The sequence below is a fragment of the Notechis scutatus genome, chromosome 5 (genome assembly GCF_049901735.1).
Source record: "Notechis scutatus isolate UNSWTSFEM ecotype Mainland chromosome 5, rNotScu1.2, whole genome shotgun sequence".
In the NCBI taxonomy this organism is placed as follows: domain Eukaryota; kingdom Metazoa; phylum Chordata; class Lepidosauria; order Squamata; family Elapidae; genus Notechis; species Notechis scutatus.
The window spans coordinates 413,903-432,064 of NC_142013.1; the positions used below are offsets into that span (position 1 = coordinate 413,903).

General features: G+C 52.6%; 1 protein-coding gene across 4 annotated transcripts in view; it reads right to left on the bottom strand.

Annotated features, from left to right (window-relative positions):
- The window catches only part of STIM1 (stromal interaction molecule 1), a 63,919-nt gene that overhangs the window by 7,719 nt on the left and 38,038 nt on the right, over positions 1-18,162 (bottom strand). For all 4 annotated transcript variants that reach the window (XM_087965892.1, XM_087965890.1, XM_087965891.1 and 1 more), the window contains exons 3-8: positions 14,096-14,210; positions 7,828-7,939; positions 6,122-6,237; positions 1,890-2,067; positions 1,024-1,201; positions 218-385 (exon numbers count right to left, since the gene is read on the bottom strand). In XM_087965892.1, coding sequence (XP_087822018.1) covers positions 218-385; positions 1,024-1,201; positions 1,890-2,067; positions 6,122-6,237; positions 7,828-7,939; positions 14,096-14,210 — 867 coding nt within the window. The remainder of the gene's footprint in view (positions 1-217; positions 386-1,023; positions 1,202-1,889; positions 2,068-6,121; positions 6,238-7,827; positions 7,940-14,095; positions 14,211-18,162) is intronic.

An 18,162-nucleotide genomic window follows, 5' to 3' on the forward strand; every position in this document is an offset into this window, starting at 1 on the left:
CACTTAACGGCTACGTGGTTCAATTAACAACCCACGGCCAAAAAAGAAAAAGGATATAAAATCAAGTGGGATTCATTGAACGACGAATAAACCGAAATCATTCTGGTCTCGGTCTTGTGGCTGTACGTTGAGGGCAGCTGCCCACCGAGTATCCCGTAAGGGCCTGTTGCCCAGGTTGGAAGGCCCCCTCCCTGCTGTATGGCCCCCTGGCACTCACCCCCTCCTTGGCCAGGAGCAGCTGCTTCTCCGCGTTCTGCTTCTTGATGTTGTAGTACTGCACCTCCACCTCGTGCGTCAGCTGCAGCCACTTCTGGAGGGCCCCGGGGGCCGCCCAGCTGCTGTGCGACTCCAGCTCCTTCTCCGCATTACGGAGGGCCATGCGCACCTGGGGGCGGGAGAGACAGCACAAGGGCCCCTTCAGAAGGCAGAGAGCGCACCCCACCCCGGGCCACACCGATGCTACGGGGCCTCACAATGTGGGAAGAGGAGAGCCCAAGGCAGGGCAAGGACCATGGACTGGAAGTGGGAGAGGCTGAGGTCTCAGGAGAAGGAGGGGACAACTGTAGCTCAGGGTTGAACTGTGGAGTCCTTGGGGCTCTCTGGGGGGGAAGGACCACCACTGTGGGGTCCCTGGGGGTCTCTAAGCTGGGTTCTTTTCTTGCAGACGTTTCATGACCCAACTAGGGAACATGATCAGGGAGGAGGAGGAGGAGGAAGACTGTGGGGTCTGAGCTTGGTGCTTTTCTTGCAGACGTTTCATGGCCAAAATAGGTAACCTCATCAATGCTAGAAGGGGAGGGGTCTGCAGGGAGGAGGGGGGCCACTGCGGGGTCCTTGCTGCTCTCTGAGCCGGGTGGTTTTCGGGCAGGTGTTTCTGCATCCAACCAGGCGGCCCCATCAGGGCTCTCCTTCTCGCTGTCACCACCGAGGCCACCCAGCCGTGTCACGAAAGGCCTGCCAGAGTGCACCAAGCCCCCCCATAGCCCAGGTGCCCCGTGGGGCCACCCCCACCCCCAGGCATACCTGCTCCAGCTCCTGCTCCGCGTACTTCTGCCGGCTGAGCTCGTTCTCGGTGCCCTCGCGCAGCTCCCGGAGCCGGTGGGCCTCTTGCTTGGCGATGCTGATCTCGTCCTGCAGCCGCTTCTCCAGGGAGACCTTCTCCACCTCCACCGAGCGGTGCTCCTCCTGCGCCTTCTGCAGCCTGAGGGAGAGACCCGGGTGGGGGGGTGAAGCATGGGGGTGGGGGCGGCAGGCCCTCCCAGCAGGCTCTGGAGGGAAGGGGTGGAGGACCGAAACCCATCAGAGCCAGGGGGCATCCAGAGAGCCTGGGCCACGGAGGAAGCTGGGCGGGGGTGGGAATCCCATGCGGGGGGCCTTCGGGTCTCCTGGGGGAATCCCTGGGGCAGGCGGGGGTGACGGGTCCTGGCAAAGGAGCAGGAAGGGAGCCTCCCCTCCCTCCAGGGCGGCCGGAGGTACAATGGGAAGAGGGAAGAGAGTCCAAGGGGGACCTGGGCTACTTTGAGACTTGGGCACTTCAACCCCCAGAATTCCTCAGCCAGCTTTGCTGGAAAGGAAGGGAAGGGAAGGGAAGGGAAGGGAAGAGGAAGGAAGGAAGGAAGGAAGGAAAGAAGGAAGGAAAGAAGGAAGGAAGGAAAGAGGAAAGGAAGGAAGGAAAAGAAGAGGGAGGGGAAGGAAGGAAGGAAGGAAGGAAGGAAGGAAGGAAGGAAGGAAGGAAGGAAGGAAGGAAGGAAGGAAGGAAGGAAGGAAGAAGGAAGGAAGGAAGGAAGGAAGGAAGGAAGGAAGGGTGGGGATCGGCCTCCGTTGCCTCTGTCGAGGGTTCCAGCTGGAGGGAGGGAGGGAGGGAGGGACCGGCCCACCCGCCCACCCACCTTTCCTGCAGGTCGTGGAGACTCTGCTCCGCCCGGTGGAGGCCCTCCAGGTCCTTCATCATCCTCTTCATGTGCTCCTTGGAGTAGCGGTTCTGGATGTAAGCAAACCAGCAGCCGCCCACGCCAATCACGATGGACACCACCAGCATGAAGTCCTTCAGGTGGTTGTGGCGGGTCACTGGGGAAGCCGAAGGGGAGAGCGTCAGCAAGGAGGGCCCCCCAGGCTCCCTGGCCTCCCTCGCCTCCTCGGCCGATCTGGAGGCCAAGCGCCCGCTGGCCCGGATTCCAGGGAGGGGAGGGGAGGGAGGGAGGGGATCTCTCCCCCTGAAAGCCAGCTGGCTTCCAACGCAGAGGTCTGGGGGCCCCGGACGCAGCAGCACCAGCCTGACTCTTCATGGCGGTGAAGACTCCAAGTTCTAGTCTCTTCTAGAATTTTTGATCAAATGGCTTTATAGTTTTGTTTTCAATCTTCAATTATTCCGATTTTCAAGTTTATCAGTTATGTGGTAGGCCACACGGAGTCCCCCTCCGAGGGAGATGGGCAGCTGAGAAATAGGAAGTGGGAATAAACTGGCTGGATCCCCGTGTGCTTCGCTACGAAACTACGTGGTGGGGCTTAGTTTTTGGGGAGGAAAATAAGGGGGGGAATTGTGGCTCTGCCCACCAGCCTCCATCGGTATTCCTCTGGCTAGCGTCCTGTCAGCGTGTGAGGGAGTGGAGGGCTGTTTGGAAACCGAAAGAGTATTTGCTGTTTGAGCAAGGAGGAGACAGCAAGGAGCCTGGGCGTGGCTTAGCTCAACTGTTCTGTACTAAAGCTGCTGGGTGCTGCTGTGAAACTGAAACTCCTCTGCTTGTGTTTTGCATCTGGAAGAGATTTCTTTCCAGGTGGGGAGGGGGAGTGGAACTCCTTAGCATCAGAGCACGTTAATAAATAATAATAAATAAATAATAATAATAATAATAATAATAATAATAATAATAATAATAATAATAATAATAATAATAATAATATAGGAAATACTCTTAATGCTCCGATGGTCATTTTGAAAGATCCTTTCTTAGTGAGCCCCTAGAAGCCAAGAGGAACATACGGGCCAAATGTCAAGTTCTGGAGACTTCGTGATGATGCGTGATGGGGTATTTCACTTTTATATAGCTGCATACGCTTGACTTATTATGAAGGGTTTCAACCTTCTGTCCAAACCCTTCATAATTTTTGGAAGCTGTCAGAACCCCTCCTGCTGGCACACTGGGGCTTGGCCGTGACCCCTAAGCCATCTTCAGACACGCAGCTCCATGGGTGAATTTTCAGGGCCGGCCCTTTGGGATTTGGAGAATTACTCCAAAGCTCAGTCGCAACTAGCGACCGCAACTCGAGAGAGGTCCTATGGTCCATGAGTTTTGGCCAAGGAGTCAGAAAGCCTCATAGGGGGTCACCCAGGAAGGACTATCTCCATGAACTCTCTGCAGAGGGATGGGTGGCAAATACATTTAATAAATCAACTTACAGCCACCTGTCTGGAAGGAGCCAAACATGCAGTTTAGAAAGAGACTGGGAATGTTTTCAGTTTGCAACTAGATAAAATCTATGCACACAGAAAGGAAGGAGAAATTCTCCTCAAAAAGAAAGAACCTATTGTTCTTTTAGCAACAGGTAGCAACAATCAACCTTTGTACCAAGTATTAGGGAATTATTTGTTCTTCATTCAGCCTTGTTATTCTTAATAATTGCCTTCCTTCTGCCGAATTGGCTGGCAAGAACCGAATAAAAAAATGGTAGAAAAATAGAAATTTCTCCCTAGTTCTAGGTTGCTCCTCTCCACGATTAGTTTCCATCCCTTGTTCTGTGTCTCAAGCCTTTCGTAGAACCCCAAGGCTGGAAGGGACCTTAGAGGCCTTCTAGTCCAACCCCCGCCCTTCTCTTCTTGAAGACCTCCAGGGACGGAGGGAAGCTGCTCGGCCCATTTGTCGTTCTCACCCTCGTTCCAGGTAGGGCCCCCTCCTCCTCCTCCTCCTCCTCCTCCCGACCTGCTGCTGCTTGTTCCCCTGTTGTGAAACACACACCCAATAGGAGAGAAGGTTCCCCCGAGGCCGCAGAGCCCTCCGCTGGCCAGCTTGCTCCGACCAGTTTCGACTCCTCCGCGCAATGGAGCCGCCTCCGTCCAAGGCAAGCTCAGCCGAGGGAGATGGGCGCCTCCCTTCTGGCCTGGAGGAACCGGCTCCCACTGGCCTTCCATGAAGGAGCACCGGAAGGAGAGCTGCTCCCCCAGGTTGGGCCTCGTGGAGGTTTCCTCTGCTCTGCGGGAGTTGCCCAAGGCCCTTGGGAGCCAGCACATCATCCCATTACACGGGGAGTCCTCGACTTATGACCGCAAGGGAGCCCAGCCTTTCGGTTGCTAAGCCAGGCCCTTGTTAATACATGGGTACCTTCTCTCTTGCCACAGAGTTCAGGCAAAGTCATCACTGGAGACTTTCAAGAAGCGACTGGACTGCCCTCGGTCAGAAAGGGTGTAGGGCAGTGGTGGCTAACCTTTTTGGGGGGCTCCTGTGCCAAAAATTGTGTGCGCGCAAGGCAATGCACCCCTCCCTACCTGCACTGTGCCTTACAGCTGATTTTCAGCTGCTTTGAGGTCTTTTTAAGTCTCCCAGAGGCTCGAAAAAGGCCTCTGCAGTCTTGGCAGGCTGAATAATAGGCCCGTTTCGTCACTTCTGGTAATTTCCGGAAATACAGGAAGTGACCAAACGGGCCTATTATTGGTCCTGCAAAGCCTGCAGAGGCCTTTTTCAAGCCTCTGGGAGGCCGAAAAAGGCCTCAAACCAGCCGAAAGTCACCTGTGAGGCACGCACGTGCGCAGTGAGGTAAGTTTGCCTGCGGCTCGCGTGCCGGCACAAATGGCTCTGCGTGACACCTATGGCACGCATGCCATAGGTTCGTCATCATGGGTGTAGGGTCTCCCACTTGGGTGGGGTTGAACTAGATGACCTACAAGTTCTCTTCCAACTCTGGTTATCCGTTTTCTGTTAAAGTCATTAAGTGAATCTGGCTTCCCAGCTGACGTTGCTTGCCAGAAGGTCACAAAAGGCGACATGACTCCGGAGAATGGGCCAGCAGCCAAGCGCCCGAATCCTGATCACGTGACCGGGGTCTTCCTTCTCTCAAGGAATTGTTGGTGTAGATACGAGCAACGGGCCCTTTAAGGAGTTTGGACTTCAACTCCCAGATTCCCCCAAGCTGGCTGGGGGAATTCTGGGAGTTGAAGTCCGCAGGTCTGAAAGGGGCCCCGTGTTGAGAAACGCGGCTGTAGAGAGCTGAAACGAAGTGCTCCAGCTCCCACGGCAAATAAACATAAAACAAAAAAGAAAGGAATCTACTCGTATGTTAAACAGTTTGTAAAAGCAGTGAAGGATTCCTAAGCCATTATATACACAACCCCACAAGGAGAAAAATCTCTCAGCATTAGAAGAACATACAAATGCCCTCTAATAATCGCATGAAAGAGTTCTCTGTCCTTCCCTAACCCAGGGGTCTCCAACCTTGGCCCCTTGAAGCCTGGAGGACTTCCACTCCCAGAATTCCCCAGCCAGCTTTGCTTGTATAGTTTGTATAGCTTTGCTGGCTGAGGAATTCTGGGAGTGGAAGTCCTCCAGGCTTCAAGGGCCAAGGTTGCTTTAATTAGGTGTCAACCTTGGCAACTTTAAGACTTGTGGACTTCAACTCCCAGAATTCCTCAGCCAGCTTTGCTGGCTGAGGAATTCTGGGAGTTGAAGTCCACAAGTCTTAAAGTTGCCAAGGTTGGAGACCCCTGCTCTAAGCTATTCCTTTCAATCTACAAACACCCACTCCCACAGCAAAAGACTCAAAGTTACGCCTGAAAGCACCAAATAGGCAGCGGAGGAGTTCAAAGGGGCTGCACTGCCCGTCCTTTTCCCCAAAACCATAAAGAAGAAACTCCCACTTAGCCAGCCCTGTTTACTTCCGCACTGCTGATAAAATAGAAACACACACACATACAGCCAAAACCTGGGTCCCAACGCAAAGGCAGACCCTGTCACTGGGAAACAAAAAACGACTTATGTTCCTAAACAAAAGAAGTTGTTTTGGAAGACGGGACTTTGCTCTTTTCTTTTTAAATGGATTTCGTCACTTGGAAACCTGACAGGAGTGAGAGTCCAGTGTTCCCCCGCCCCCTACACACACACACACACACACACACACACGGGGTGTCACTCACAGAGAGGCGGGCCGAAGAGCACGGTGTCCAGAGCTTTCAGCTGCAGCTTCTGCCGGTGGCTCCGGTCGGTCATCTTCAGCAGCGTCCCCGTCATGGTGGCGTTGGTGATCGCCAACCTGCAAGGAAGCACGTTAGAAGAGTTGGGCACCCGAGGAACAGGGAGGGGCCAGCCTGGAACAAGAGGTCGCCTCTCTTCCCCTCAACGGAACCTGCTCAGAAGGACCTTGTAGCTCTGGCTTCAATGGGGGGGGACAGAGACGCCCCCTTAGGAAGCTTGGAGGTTTGCTCAGCTAGGGGACCTCATCACTTCTGGGGTGTTGAAAGGGGTTAAGATTTTTTTTAAAAAAATCCATCCATCCAAGTGCTCTTTTATTATGGGATAATGCCAGATAGAAAAAAGTTTTCTTTACTTTGATATTCATTTGTATTTGCTTTTGGTATTTATATATACTTAGTATTGTTGCTGCACTAAAGCAGAGGTCTCCAACCTGGGCCGCTTTAAGACTTGTGGACTTCAACTCCCAGAATTTGTCAGCCAGCAATTCTGGGAGTTGAAGTCCACAAGTCTTAAAGCGCCCAGGTTGGAGACCCCTGACTTAGATGACCCCTCTAGTCTCTTCCAACTCTATCATTCCTGGCTGGCTGAGGAATTCTGGGAGTCGAAGTCCACAGGTCTCAAAGTGGCCCAGGTTGGAGACCCCTGACTTAGATGACCCTTCTGGTCTCCTCCAACTCTATCATTCCTGGCTGGCTGAGGAATTCTGGGAGTTGAAGTCCACAGGTCTCAAAGTGGCCCAGGTTGGAGACCCCTGACTTAGATGACCCCTCTGGTCTCCTCCAACTATATCATTCCTGGCTGGCTGAGGAATTCTGGGAGTTGAAGTCCACAGGTCTCAAAGTGGCCCAGGTTGGAGACCTGTGGACTAAAGGAACAGCCCTGATCTGGAAAATGAACCACAGATTTCTCTGCGAAAGGGAACCTCCTGGGCCAGCCACGGGAAAGGCCAAAGGTTCAAGCTCTACACATGGGCAACCAGGCACAAAAAACAGCCGAAAGAAAAGTCTAACGGTTAAGGTGCTGGCCTAGAAACCAGGAGACGGGGAGTTCTAGTCCCGCCTTGGGCAGGAAAGCTGGCTGGGTGACTTTGGGCCAATCGCCAGGAGACCGGGGGATTTTGGGCCAGCACCCCCCCCAGTCCAGCCCACCTCACAGGGTTGCTGTTGTGGGAAAGGAGGAGGAAGAAGGTACGTCGGATGTGTTTGTTGCCTTGAGCCATTTGTAAACAAGGACAAACAGGCTGAAAAACAGCTTCTCTCCCAGGGCAGGAACTCCGTTGGATTCTACCATAAACTGCAATGTTCACGCAATATGAGGGGTTTTCAATTCAATCGTATAGAATGCGAAGGACGTGCATTTGTGTTTTATTTTCACAGTCATAATGTACACCGACAAGGGCATTTAGTTTCGTTGTACGAGGTACAAGGACAATAAAGTAAACCACACCAAAAAAAATTAAATAAAGCCGGAATAAAAATAAATAAATGAAATGAAACTAGCACGAAAAGAGAGGGGAAAAAAACCACGGTTGTTTTGAGAAGTAGCAGCCCCCCCCCCCCACAAACCCCCGTCTCCCCCAAAGCCACAACCCCCGAACCCCTCCCCCGCTCATTCCGGGGCCACGGGGCGGGGTTGGGGGCAGGCTGACCTGGGCATGGCGTGGCCCGTGAGCTGAAGCTTCCGGAAGGTCTCTTCGTACTGGGGGAGCTCCACGTAGGTGATCAGCCACTGCACCACCTCCTCCACCGTCCAGTTGTAGACTGCAGGAGGGGCAGAAGAAGCGGAGAGAGGGAGAGAGAGAAAGACACACACACACAGAGAGAGTTTCTTCCCCTCCTGCTGAGCCCCCCAATCCTCACCGGCGCTGCCTGAGGCCTACGTTGCATCTACCAGCCATGCAGTATGGCTCTAATGTTATCATCGATCCTTTCTCTTCTGTCCTCCGACTGATATGAGGATGGTTCTTTCCTTCTCTGGCTTTGCCCAGGCCACCAGAGCTGCTGCGCCAGAGACAAATTCCTGGGGTGTCTATAGCCACACGAGGCCAAATAAAGGGCTCCGTTCAATTCGCACCCAACCTGGCGGGACATTCGGAGTCAAGGAAAGAAGGGGGGCCCCAAAGTTTGCCCGGAGCCTCAGCTCACTCCCTACCACCCCCTTAAGGCGGCCACGGACACCCCCACGAGGCTCCCCAACCAGGAGGGAGGCTCACAAGGGCACCATTGTGCCCCACGGGGGGGAGATCTGCCCCCCTGCTTCTTGGCCTCCTGGGGGGCTCTGCCAAGCTGGTTCTGCCCACTGGCCTGGGGTGGCCTCCATGGGGTGGGTGGGTGGGTGGGGTCATGCTGTGAGGGGTTGGTGGGTTAAGGGAAGAGTCTATCTTCACCCTGCTGTATATTGGCTTCTTCGTATCTCCGTTAATTTTAATGGCAAATATTCAACTTCAATGTTGGTGCTCCTGGTTGTTTTCTTGCAGGCGTTTCATTAACACACTGGGAAACAGCATCACCCTAAGTCTAGCACAGGAAAAGAAAGAAAGAAAAAGAAAGAAAGAAAGAAAGAAAGAAAGAAAGAAAGAAAGAAAGAAAGAAAGAAAGAAAGAAAGAAAGAAAGAAAGAAAGAAAGAAAGAAAGAAAGAGGAAAAGGAGGGAGGGAGAGGAGGGAGGGAGGGAGGAGGAAGGGATAAAGGAAGAAGGAAGAAGGAAAGGAAAGGAAAGGAAAGGAAAGGAAAGGAAAGGAAAGGAGGAGAGGAGGGATAAAAGAAAGAAGAAGGAAAGGAAAGGAAGAGAAGGGAAGGGAAGGGAAGGGAAGGGAAGGGGAAGGAAAGGAAAGGAAAGGAAAGGAAAGGAAAGGAAAGGAAAGGAAAGGAAAGGAAAGGAAAGGAAAGGAAAGGATTGCCACGGCCACCTTTGGAGATCTTTTCCCAAGAGCCTTGGTGTGTGTGGGGAGGGGAGGGGGGCTTGCAGGGTCTCCCCTCCCCGTCGTCAGCATGAATTGGGATCCCTCCACTGCTGGGCTCTGCTCCCTCCCTGGCTTGCTGTGAAAGGGCGTCCAAGCACAAACTCCCTTCTGTTATTGTTGACTTGTTCAGCTGTGCTTACAATAAACAGGGAGGAGGAAGGAAGGGCTGGGCGGGCGGGCGGGTGGGTGGGTGGGGAGACTGGAGCTGATGGAGACCCTCCCAGTCTGGTCGCTTTCCCGGCCAGCAGAGGAAGTCCAGGGGGGCTGAAGCGCTGGGCTGGTCCCGGTTTGGGGGGCGTCCAGCTATCCTCCAAAGCCCCTGAAGGCAGGACAAGAAGCAACGGGTGGAGAAACTTCCTGACAGGGAGAACAATCAACCCGTGGAACTGCTTGCCACCAGAAGTTGTGGAGGTTTTCCAGAAGAGACTGGGCAGCCCTTTGTCTGAACTGGGACAGGGTCTCTTGCTTGAGCAGGGGGGTGGACTAGAAGACCTCCGAGGTCCCTGCCAACTCTCTCATTCCATGTTTTGGAAAAGCCGGCTGCACCCCAAGGAGAGAAACGGGGAAAGGGCCCAGCAAACGACCCCCTGGTATTCCTTGCTGCTGAATCGATGCCCGGTGCAGGGAAATCCTTTGATCGGTTCTGTATCAGATTAGCAGTTGGAAGGGACCCCGTAGGTCATCTAGTGCAACCCCCCGCCTCACGGGGGCAGAGGTAGATTCAGCAGCCCTTGGGAAGCCCAGCCATCCATGCCAGGCCGTTACCACCCCTTCGCCCACCTGGGCTGCCCTCTCTGGACCCCTCCCCAGCTCAGAACCAAAGCAACAGCCGATTCTCTTAACAGCCGACTCACAGCAGTTCATTTAGTGACCGTTCAAAGCTACAACTGCACTGAAAAAGGGACTTATGACCGTTTTTCACACTTGCGACCGTTGCAGCATCCCCTGGGTCACGTGATTTACATTCAGATGCTTAAACAACTGACTCCGATTTCGGGCAGTCGCTGCAGGGCTTGAGGGAAGCCTCTGCAGCCTCGGCAGGCCGAAAAACGGGCCTTCCGGAGAGACCGGAAGTGCTGGGACAGGCCTGTTTCTCGGCCTCCAAAGGCCGCCGAGGTTTCCCTCAAGCCTCCGGGAGGGCAAAAACGGCTTCAGAGAGGCCGAAATTCAGCTGGGGGGCGCACGCATGCGCAGTGCGGGTCAGGGGAGGGAAGGGGGGTGTTGCGTGCGTATGCGCGGGGGCATATTGCATTGTGGGTGCCGGCACACACCCACGTGCCTTCTGCATACCTCAACAAAAAGGTTCTCAGTATCACTGCCTTACAACAGCAGAAATTATTTGGGCTGAATTGTGGTTGCAAGTCAAGGACTATCAACACTTTTTCCTGCAGAGCCGGGCAGAGCCTGGGAGGCTCCTTTGCTGACCTTGTCATGAAATCAACAAGCATTTGTGACTAATTTGGGGAGGAAAATAAAAGCTAAGAACAAACGGAGCGGCCCCTTTCCAGGGCCACAACTGCCCGGGTCGACTTTTTCAATTGTGCAGCTCATTTAGAAGGGAAAAGTCCCCGGCTCCAAAGGGAAGGCTGTGCTCCTACGTGTACACACACACACACACACACACACACACACACCCTCTTCCCAACCTGAGAAGGGCTTGCTCTCTTACTTTGCTGGCCTTCCTGCGAAGGAGGCCGGAGGAGGATGAATGCAGGGGGGGCGCCTTTCCAGCTGTTCTGCCCCCTCCGGCACAGCTGGACGGGTGCCAGGAGGGCTTCAGCTGCTTCCAAGAGGAGGAGGAGGAGGAAGGAGCCACGAAGGAGCCGAGCATTAGCAGAAGGAGCACGCAGGTGGGGCTGCGCAGGTGAGCCGAGGGGTCACTGGTTACTCTCGCTAGAGCTGTCTGCTCCAGACATGGGGGGGCTACGGGCCAAGCTCTAGGGCTGGGCTGCTGGGCGGCCTCACCTGCCTTGGTGAGCAGGCACGTTTTCCCCTCAGCCCTCCCAGGGTCCATACAAACACAGCAACACACACGGGACTCACCTTCAGGATTGGTACCAAGGTCCACCTCACCCAGCAAAAACTCCACCTACCACGTGGGAGCACAGAAGACCCCTCTGTCTATCCATCTGTCCACCTATTTCCCCATCATCCATCTATCTATCCATCCATCCATCCATCCATCCATCCATCCATCCATCTATCTATCTATCTATCTATCATCTATATCTATCGTATCTATCGTATCTATCTACAATATCTATCTATCTATCTATCCTCTATCAATCATCTATCTATCATCTATCTCTTCTATCTATCTATCTATCTATCTATCTATCATCCACCTCATCCTTCCTTCTCTCTCTCTCTTTCGCTCTCTCTATCCATCCATCCACCTCATCCCCTCCCTCTATTATCTATCCCTCCCTCCTTCCAGGAGCACTTTCTCTGTAACGTGCTGATGGGGGGCCTGGAGCAGCCAGCTGCCAGCCTGAGATCCCCCCAGATAAGAGGCTGCCCTAGCAGAGCCTGGCGCTTGGCCAGGGGAAGCCCCCAGGAGAGGCGAGGAGGAGGGCTGGCCGAGAGCAGCCAGTGTTGTTATCTACGGAAGCTCTCAGCCCCCCGTGTCAGCCTGACGCCCGCAGGAGGCCCGGCTCTTTGTTCCTGGAGGGCCTCCCTCCGCCTTCACCAGCGCCTGGGCACGGCGCCTGGTCTGGTCCCGGGCAGCCTGGCCGGCTGGGTTGGGCAGGGAGAAAGCCACCCCAGGACTTGCCGGCTGCAAAAGGGCTGACCTGTGGAATAGAAGTTCTCAGGGGTCTCCCTGAAGAGACGCTCAGAGTCCTTTGGGCATCACCCCAAATGGTGAGGAGGGGGTGGCTAATGGGTCTGCCCCCCACCCTACGGAAAGGGCCACCTACAGGAGAGCTCAGTGGCTGGCCCTCCTCCTCCTCCTCCTCCTCCTCTGCTCCGAATGAATCTCTCGCCAGGGACCCCCTACAGCTGTGGGACAGAGCCAACCTCCGTGGCCAGAGGAAGAGAGACCCCTCAATCAGAACAGTCAAGACAGTGAGGACAATAGACCAGTGGAAGAACCGGCCTCCAGAAGTTGGGGATGCTCCAACGCCAGAGGTTTTTAAAGAGATGCTGGACGACCCTTTGTCTGAAGTGGTGTAGGGTTTCCTGCCTAGGCAGAGGGTTGGACTGGAAGACCTCCAGGGTCCCTTCCAACTCTGTTTTTCTATCCTATCCTATCCTATCCTAATCCCCTCGCTCCTACCTACACCCCCACGCCCAGCTGCTCCTGTGCGTCCTCGTTAAGGCAGGGGTGCCCAACCTTGGCCACTTCAAGACCCTTGGACTTCAACTCCCAGAATTCCTCAGCCAGCTATAGAGTTGGAAGTCCAGAGGTCTCAAAAGTTGCCACGGCTGGACAGCCCCCCCCCGCTTCAAGGCATTCCTGTGACGTCGTCCCAAGTCTCTTGGCCAGTACCTCTGCACTAAGGGAGGAGACCCCCAAAAGACCCCCTGAAACACATTCGCCATTGGCAAGCCCTTCCCTATTGCCCGGCCAGCTGTGTTGCATGAAACGCCTTGCCAAACCGTTTGGGGGGAAAAAGAATAACAACAACCCCAGGCAATTGCACAGAGTTTCAAAACAAACAATTCTGTGATGATGAAGGGGAACAAGTCACGCTGCCCTGCAACAGGCTCCCTCGAGGGAGGGGAGAAGCGGTCTGGAGGCGGCAGAGTCAGAGGAAAGAGGAAGACGGCGGAGGAAACCGAGGCCCACGAGGGGGAGGAGGGCAGGGGGCCCGGGGCCGGAGTCTCATCGGCTTTAGAGAAACTCCCTTTGTGGGAGAGGACCGGCTGAGCCCGAGGGAGGGAAGGGTCAAACACGCCATCAGACTCGAATCCACTCGTGCCCACGAGAGATCGACACCCAGCCCACCTTGACTTCCATTGACTCTCATGTGCTGCCAATTCATTTTGACTGTGAATAGTTGAGATTCTTGGAGAGAGCCTAAACTTTAGGCAATAAAACTTCATATTCACTTGAACTGCCCGGACATCCTAATTTTCCCACGCACTTTGACATGGGTTCCTCTTTCTGCAGAGGCCAAACTGGCTCAGTGGAAGAGAATTTTGGTAGCTCAAGTTGAACCGGGGGTGGGGGGGTCCCTTGGCAGTTTCCTTGAAGGCCCAAATTAGGTCATTGCTGGTGCCTGTATGGTGTCATAAGTCACATTTACACACCAAAGGAAACGGAAAGAGCAGAATAAATCCTTTCCCGCAGCCCATAACCAGATAAGCAGGGATTAACACCAGACAAACAGTCCTCATCAAGGAATGATGAAGGCCAAACCACACCCACACGACTGCCTACGAACAAGATGAAACCCCATTCCATTCTAGCACCGATGATGTTCCCCAGTTGGGTCAAGAACCAAGGTCAAAGAGCACGAAGGACCCCACAGTCCTCCCTCCTCTTCCTCCTCCTCCTCCTCCTCCTCCTCCTCCCTACACACCCCTCCTCGCACTGATGACGTTTCCCAGTTGGGTCATGAAACGTCTGCAAGAAATCCACCAAAACTCACGAGAACAGCAAGGACCCCCACAGCCAAAGTGGGTAAGCTAAGCTCCCGTGGTCACAGGTTGCCAGAAGTTGGGGGGGCGGTGTTGGACTAGATGACCTACAAGGTCCCTTCCAACTCGGATTATCTGTTAACAAAACCGCTGGAAAGCTTTGCTGTGTGGACTTGGAACCAGCAGACTTTCCCGTCCGTTGCCCTTTCTTTAAGGGGGGTGTGTGTCTCCATCTCTTCTTCTCGCCCCTTCTCAGCGCTTCACTGGGGCCCCCGGGCGCCAAGCAGCCCTTCCCGAAGCCTCGTTCTGCAGTCCCAAGCCGGCCCGCCCTTTGCTGGCAGGCCCCGGCCCTGGGTGCCCTCTGGCCTTACCTTCCGACGCCTTCCAGGCCTTCCAAAGATCTTCCACGCTGATGAGCTTGTCCTCCCCGTGGAAGGTGCTGTGCTTGATGGTCGGGTCGTGGTAATTCAGGTCTTCCCGCAGGAACTGGGAGAGAGAGAAAGAAAGAAAGAAAGAAAGAAAGAGAGAGACAGAGAGAAAGAAAAAGAGAGAGACAGAGAGAAAGAGAGAGAGAGACAAAGAAAGAAAGAAAGAAAGAAAAGACAAGAAAGGGAAGACAAGAAAGGGAAGACAAGAAAGGGAAGACAAGAAAGGGAAGACAAAAAAGAAAGAAAGAAAGAAAGAAAGAAAGAAAGAAAGAAAGAAAGAAAGAAAGAAAGAAAGAAAGAAAGAAAGAAAGAAAGAAAGAAAGAAAGAAAGGCAAAGGCAAGGTCAGGTCTGGCATCTTCCGGCTCTTCACTTCGGGGGACATCCTGCCGTCAGTGGCAAGAGAGGGGGCAGGGGTGTGGGGGTAGTGCCATGGGGGCCCGGGGGTGAGGGGTCTAACTGAAATAAACCAGCTGCCCAGGACACCTGGCCTGGGAACCGAACGGGAAGCTACATCGAGAGATGCCAAACGTCAGGAAAGGTAAAAGAAACGATGCCGGCTGGATGAAAGATTTTGGATACGGTATAAATCTGGAAGATTGGCAAACTTTATGGGACAGGAATAGGAAAATTACCCTGGCGGTATCATATAAAGAAAATTTACCAAAAATGTTTTACCAATGGCACATCCCGCCATCAAAACTAGCAAAAATGTATCCGAAATTATCTCCTAAATGCTGGAAATGCAATAAAGAAATTGGAACACATTACCATGTATGGTGGAAATGTGACAAAGCCCAAATATATTGGCTGAAAATCAGAAACCGGTTAGAAGAGATGTGTAAAATTAAAATAGAGTTCAGACCTGAAATTTTCTGATTGGGAATCAAGGTGGGGAAACGTAATAAAGAGATAATATATTTAATAGCCCATGTCTGCCGCGAGACGAGCTCCTGCCCAAAGATGGAAAGGAAATGATGTGCCAGAAGAGATGGAAATAATTAAAAAAAAAATTGGTCGTGCGCGGAAATGGATAGAATATCTCAAGAATTAAAAGGTAAGACTGAATCTGATTATTACAGAATTTGGGAGAAGTTTTACCACTGGTTTAAAAAAAGAAAGGAGTAACTCTAGCAAAGATGATTAATATTTATGTACATATGTAAATTTGTATTTTTTGTTATGTATGCACCACATTCATTGTTTTTAATGTTGTTTTTTTCTGTTTGTTGTTCATTAATAAAATTATTAAAAAAGAGAGAGAGAGAGAGAGAGATGCCAAACATCCGAGTGGTTCCCCAAAGATCTAAACTGGTGGTGGTATGCTACCAGTTTGGACCGGTTCATCTGAACTGGTAGTAAAAAAACCTTCCAAAGACCAGCGGAGAGGAGGGAAAAAAGCGGACCCATCATCCCCTGCGCTTTTCTCTTCTTCATCCTCTCAGCTGTTTGGCGCTGCAGGGCTCAGCTGGCGTGGGGGAAGCTGTGGCTGCGTGTTAGGCAAAGCATGCCCACCATGCCACAGCCACCGAACCGGCGGCCAAACCATTTGAATCCCACCACTGATCTAAACGGTGTAGTACTGGACAACTGATGGGCTGGTCAAGGGGGGGAGGGCCAGGGAAAGGGGGAAAAGTGTAACCTTTGCACAGGAATATTCAGATCTAGCTTCACTTTGGCTGCAACCACTTCACTTTAGTAAAAGAATCTATCACTTCCATCACATGGAGTCGAGAGTCTTTCTTTCCTAAATGCCTAAGTCGAGGCAGGTCTGACGGTCGGAGTCAACCGTGTTGAGATAATTCCCCGTTAGGAGAATGAGCGCATACAGGGAGACGTATTTGAGAGTAGTGTTGAATAATACACACACAGCACACAGATACACTGTACAGTAAATGTAGGTTTTTACTTCCAGAAAGGTTTAAGCAAAGTTCAAACACAGTCCAAAGTCATTCACAGGTAGGATCAGTCAGTTTTTAGTCTAGGGATAATCCAATAATCCAATAGTCCAGTATCAAAAACAGTTCAGTAACAGACTTACATCAAATCCAAGAATAACAGTCATTAGAAGGAACGGCAAAACTCTCCAACAGAAGGAAATAGAGACTCACTGAGACTAAGACTAAGACAACCCAGGTTTCTGGCTCCATCTTATGGCCGTTTGAGAAACCACACCCAATTACAGTTTTGCATTTTCTTAAAGATACAGTATTAAAATGTCTATCCTGGTTTATATATTTCGAACCCAAATAGCTGTTAGGTGACTTACATTCCTAACAAACCAGTTACGCCCATCCTAAGCAAAGGACATCTCCACCCCTTGCGAGGCTTCTTGCCAACCAGAGGCTGGATCTGGGCCAGCCGAGGCCCTTCCTGGTTCTTAGGCAAATGGATTTCACCCAAGGGTCGAAAGGGCCGCCGTTGCTGGCCTGGAAACCTGCCCTGTGTTTCCCCACCTGCTTCCTGCATGAGATCCGCCTGCCCCATGACTGCCAACTCTGCTGGGGGGGGGGAGTGGCATCCACCTGTCTCATTCCCCTGCGTCCTTTCGCTGCTTCTGCCCTTGCCAACAGCTGTCAGGGCTCAGCAACCTTGCGCAAAGGGGGCCGCCAGGACTGGTGCAAGAAAAACAAGCGAGCCTTTCTTGGAATGGTACTAGGGTCTCCTAATTGAGCCAGGGGTTGGACTAAATGACCTCCAAGGCCCCCTCCAACTCGGTCATTCTATTATTCCAGGAGGAGGGTTCTGCCCATAGACTGAGGCCTTTTTTGTGCTGGGGGTCAGAGGTTGTGGCTGCTCCAACACTTTTAAGAAGAGACTGGGCAGCCGCTTGTCTGGCATGGTCCAGGGCAGAGGTCTCCAAACTTGGCCCCTTTAAGACTGGTGGACTTCAATTCCCAGAATTCTTGAGCAGGGGGTAGGTGTTGAAGACCTCCAAGGTCCCTTCCAACCTGATAATGTGGCTACAAGATGTGGGCACAGATGCAGAAGTTGGGGGGGAAGGACCCAGCCACCTCCGACATGGAGAAGTAGGGTGAGGAATGAGTGACGAGATGACCTCTTAGGTTCCCTCCAACGGGGTGGTCTTAGGAGAGGGATGGGTGGAGAACACGGGAAGAGCCAAACGGAGGGAAACCTTTGTAGCTCAGGGTTGAACTCTGGGGCTCCTCGGGGCTTCTGAGCCAGCTGGTTTTCTTGCCGTGGTTTCATGACCCAACTAGGGAACGCCATCAGGGTTAACAGCAGGTGGGGTTTGTGGAGCGGTAGAGGAGGAGCAGCAGAACTGTGGGCTTCTTGCAGACGTTTCATGACCTAACTGGGTAACATCGTCAGTGGCTCAGTGTTGGTGGGAGAGTAAGTCTTGGGGGTCCTTCGTTGTTGTTTATTGTGTGATGGTGTGTCTGAGTTGGTAGCTTCCTGACTGAAGGAACACGGACAGCGCAAGCCCCTTGTATGTCAACGGAGAACCAACCCTTCTCCCATCTAGCTGGCTGGGGAATTCTGGGAGTTGGACAAGTCTTCTTAAGAGTTGCCAAGGTTGGACAGCCCTGCTCCAGAGCTGCCCCTGGCCGTTCTCAGGCAAAAGCTGCCACAACCTGGGGAGATTCCTGTGTTAGAGGCAGAAAACAATCAAGTAGCTAGTTTGAACTCTACCCGCCTGCACCTGTTGGTCGCACCTCATGGGCTTTAGGCTCAAGGGGCCGAGTGGAAAACCAAGATGCCCAGCAGAGAGACAGACACAACACATTTAGTGGCTTTTAAGCAAACCTCCTTACAAAAACATTTGCATTTTTTAAAAAAGCACCCAGAAAGCAGTTTTTTTAAAAAAAAATAAACCCAAAGCAGGCAATGTGCGACACCATTTCCTGCTGCTCATCACCCCTCCCAAACTCTTGGCCTTGAAAAAAAAAGCAAAGTCAAATCAAGAGTGTCAAAAACAAAACACAAAAAAACCCATATATATATATATTTTCCCCTCCGAAATGAGCCAGCAAACCACAAGCACGGAGGG